At 42.3% G+C, this 3,319-nt stretch overlaps 1 protein-coding gene across 1 annotated transcript; it reads right to left on the bottom strand.

Annotated features, from left to right (window-relative positions):
• Positions 1-940: 940 nt before the first annotated feature.
• On the bottom strand, positions 941-2,654 carry LOC102706012. The gene is made up of 2 exons (XM_006655975.3): positions 2,198-2,654; positions 941-1,843 (listed from the first exon to the last, which is right to left on the bottom strand). Exon 2 carries the CDS (start codon positions 1,635-1,637, stop codon positions 1,203-1,205), a length of 435 nt encoding a protein of 144 aa, XP_006656038.1. The 5' UTR covers positions 1,638-1,843; positions 2,198-2,654; the 3' UTR covers positions 941-1,202.
• Positions 2,655-3,319: the final 665 nt, after the last annotated feature.

The raw sequence follows: 3,319 nt of genomic DNA, 5'->3' as shown, positions 1-3,319 counted from the left end.
AATTTTGGCTTATAAGCATAAGCAAAATTGAAAAGATGCAGGTGTAAGTTGCACGGAAGAAGCAATCGTAAGAAGATTGTACCATATATAAAAGTTTTATCTCTATTTCTAAGTAGTTTTTTTATTTTTAATAATGCTATGATTTTGTCATTTGCAGTCATTGATCCTGCAATCTCTAGAATAACTGGGTGTAACTTCTATAAAGCAAAGGCCAGAATGATTTTCACTATCTAAGAAAAGCCAACGATGGAGAGAGATCACATTTATATGGCTAAGTGGAGATACTATCATGATGTCTGAATCTTTTTGTTTCTTTTTATTCCATGATGATAAATACTAGGATTGGTAGATTAGTTTTTAATGTAGTTAGACTCATTGTTGATTCAGACAGGAGGCAACAATTTGTGTTTCAATAGTCAATAATGGTTCAGGCCAGTTGCCAAAAAAAAGAGAAAAACGCCAGACCATATGGCTCGAGAACATCATCACTGCAGAATCAAATACCCTGTAATCTTCTTTTTTCATGAGGCTTGTTTGGTATATTGATAATTTGTCATCATTTGAAAGCATCCATTATGTATGCAAATTGTTCACAAAGGACTATTTCTTCACCCAAGAGAGGATTACACTGTTTATAGCACACCCTGATCCAGCACAGACAAGGAACCCTAGAAGCCAAGCATGACATTTGAAATCCGAAATCCATGATCTCTGCACTTCACCAGTAAACAGAATGAACATAAATAGTCCTTTGGCCTTTGCAATATTGATCAGCAATCAAGATGTCTTGATTAGGTAAGACAAAGTGCCGCAATAGATCAACAGTCAAGCTATCTTTGATTTGGTAAGAAATAGGAACTACCAGTCAAAAACTACATAGAGAGGTTAGCCATGAACCTCTGAAATGGCAAAGGTCGAGATGAACCGAAGTTGCAAGAACTGATGCGAGCTATTACCATCAGCCGGTGCTAGTTCATACAATTTTTCATCAACACAAGCAAAACTTCGATGTCCCGCGATTAGTATATGTTTACATTACATTCACGTTGGGACTAGATAATCATGAACATGACAAAATTTGAGAAGACAAAAAAAATTTTGCCAAATCTGAAGATGACAAAACTGAAGAGCAGCTTGCCTAACTGATAAACCCAAGAACCAATCCCTGAAAGTGTCTCTCCCCCTATCCCAAGATCCTCGAGCTATATTCCGGCCTCCGCCGCCCGCCGCGGCGTGCTCTTCCGCCGGCTGCCATTCTGCCGGAAGCCATTGGACCTTGTGGATTCGTCATTGCTGGACCGAGTGCCTGAGCTGTTCTCCTCAGGGTCAAGGTTCGAGCTTTCTTCTTCCTTGGGCAGCCTGTTCCTCTTGCTGCCCTTCCCTGCAGAGCTCTTCTCTGCTCTCGACGCCTTCGGCTTCGCGCCGCCGTCTTCTCCTTCCCCTTGCTGGTAGTCCGCGTCGCCGTCGTCACCCTCAGCTACATTCTTGGCCTCTGCCTGATCCACCTTGTCGGTGATGCGCTTCTGCGGCCTTCCCCTCCTCTTCCTCGCAGGCACCACCTCCTCGCCGCTGCTGCCCTTCTCCTCGTGGCTCCTGCCATTGGTGACCTTCCTCCCTCTGCCTCTTCCCCTACCCATCGAGTTCAGTCCAGATGGGGGTTTTGGATTGAGCAGTTACTGCAAACAGAAAAGGTGCTAGTTTTGCAGCTGCCTCTGTTATCTGATTACTACTTCTTCTTCTTGGAATCAATCTATGTGATTACTTCTTTGAAGCAGAATATTTCACTTTCCAGTTTCTCAGGACGTTGATTTGTGATGCTGTAGCCAAAAACCAAGATAGGAATCTGCAAGAAAATTGTACAAGAGCTTACTGTAACAAGACATTGGAACAGTGTATTTCAGATTATCAGATATCTTTTGGGGAATCGATTTAATAAGCATACAAGGAGTGCTATATTGAGATCCATAGAGCTTGATAAGCTCAGACAACAAATATCCCCATTAAACTCAGATTGGAATACATCAATCAATATAACCCACAAAAGATAGGGACAAAAACAAGAAAACAAATTCCCTTTTGTTTTCCTTTTGCGGGGAGCAAAAAAACTAGCAATTCATTACGTCAAGAAAAGAAACTAATTGAAGAGATGAAACCATACCATCCAATAGAAGTGAGATTATAAAAAAAAGAAGCTTACCTTATTGCATCAAATCAGCATCTAGCCTCAAGAAGCATCCTGCATACATCCATTTCTCCTCCCCTCACCCAAAAAAAAGATAGATTTTCGGTGGTGAAGCAAGCACTTGCTATGGATTTGGAAGTGATCTTGGATTCGAACCACAAGAAATCCCACAGATCAAGAAGCAACAGCAGGAGAGCTAGCTCAGTCAGTATTGGGGAAAAGCTGGAAGGTTCTTGGGTGAGCAGCTGAGCAGGCGGCAGCAGCAGCAGTGGTGCGCTGCTATGGAGGAGGAGGAGGAGGAGAGTGTGTGGACTTCTTGGGAGGTGCTTGAGCTGCTGCAACAGTAGCTGTAGCCGCAGCAGGGACAGCAGGAGTACACACCACGCGCAGAGAGCCAGCAAGAGAGAGAGAGGGGGGTAGCTTGCTTGCTTCCGTTGCTTTGCTGTGTGAGAGAGAGCTGAGCTGCTTTTCTGTGGAGCTGTCACACGCTGCTGCTCGGTCTCGCACTTTGTTTACAGTCTACCAACCGTTGAAAACGAGCTGAGCAGCTACGCTGTGATTTTTAGCCTCTGACAAGAAGAGATTTTTATTAGCAGTCGCAGAGGTAGGTTACTGTAGCATAATGACTGTGATTTTAGTACCCGCACTTCTTCTCTAATCTTGTGTGTGTGCGCTCTTGGGGGATTCAAAAGGGGTGAGAAGAACAGGGAGGGATCCCAAGGCTGGCTGACAGTGGCAGAGAAAGAAAACCAGGAGCTAGAGCCAAGATCCATCAGGGTGGTTCTGACCCCAATACTGGATGTGTTTATTTGTTGCTGGTGGCTGTTTGGGATAACTGCTTCTGGGGATTACTGCATGATTATTATTCATTACTATTATTGAAGCTGATTCAGCATGAATAACTGTACTAACTCTACTGCTCCCTGTATTATTTTGTAGTAAACGACAGTATCCAAAAAAAAACTTTAAGTGTCCAGGATTTGACCATCCATCTTATTTTAAAAAATTATAAAAAATTTTAAAAATTAGTCACAAGTAAATTACTTTTTGTGTTTTATCATCTAATAACAATAAAACTATCGTAAAAATTTGTATATAAGACAGAATCAACATTGTATCCAAAAATTGAAAATAAAC

Source organism: Oryza brachyantha, chromosome 6 (genome assembly GCF_000231095.2).
Source record: "Oryza brachyantha chromosome 6, ObraRS2, whole genome shotgun sequence".
Lineage (NCBI taxonomy): Eukaryota > Viridiplantae > Streptophyta > Magnoliopsida > Poales > Poaceae > Oryza > Oryza brachyantha.
This window is presented reverse-complemented; position numbering and strand designations above follow the sequence as displayed.

What these genes read in the sequence shown, in the direction of transcription:
- LOC102706012 (XM_006655975.3), bottom strand. Translation starts at nt 1,637, where the DNA reads ATGGGTAGGGGAAGAGGCAGAGGGAGGAAGGTCACCAATGGCAGGAGC.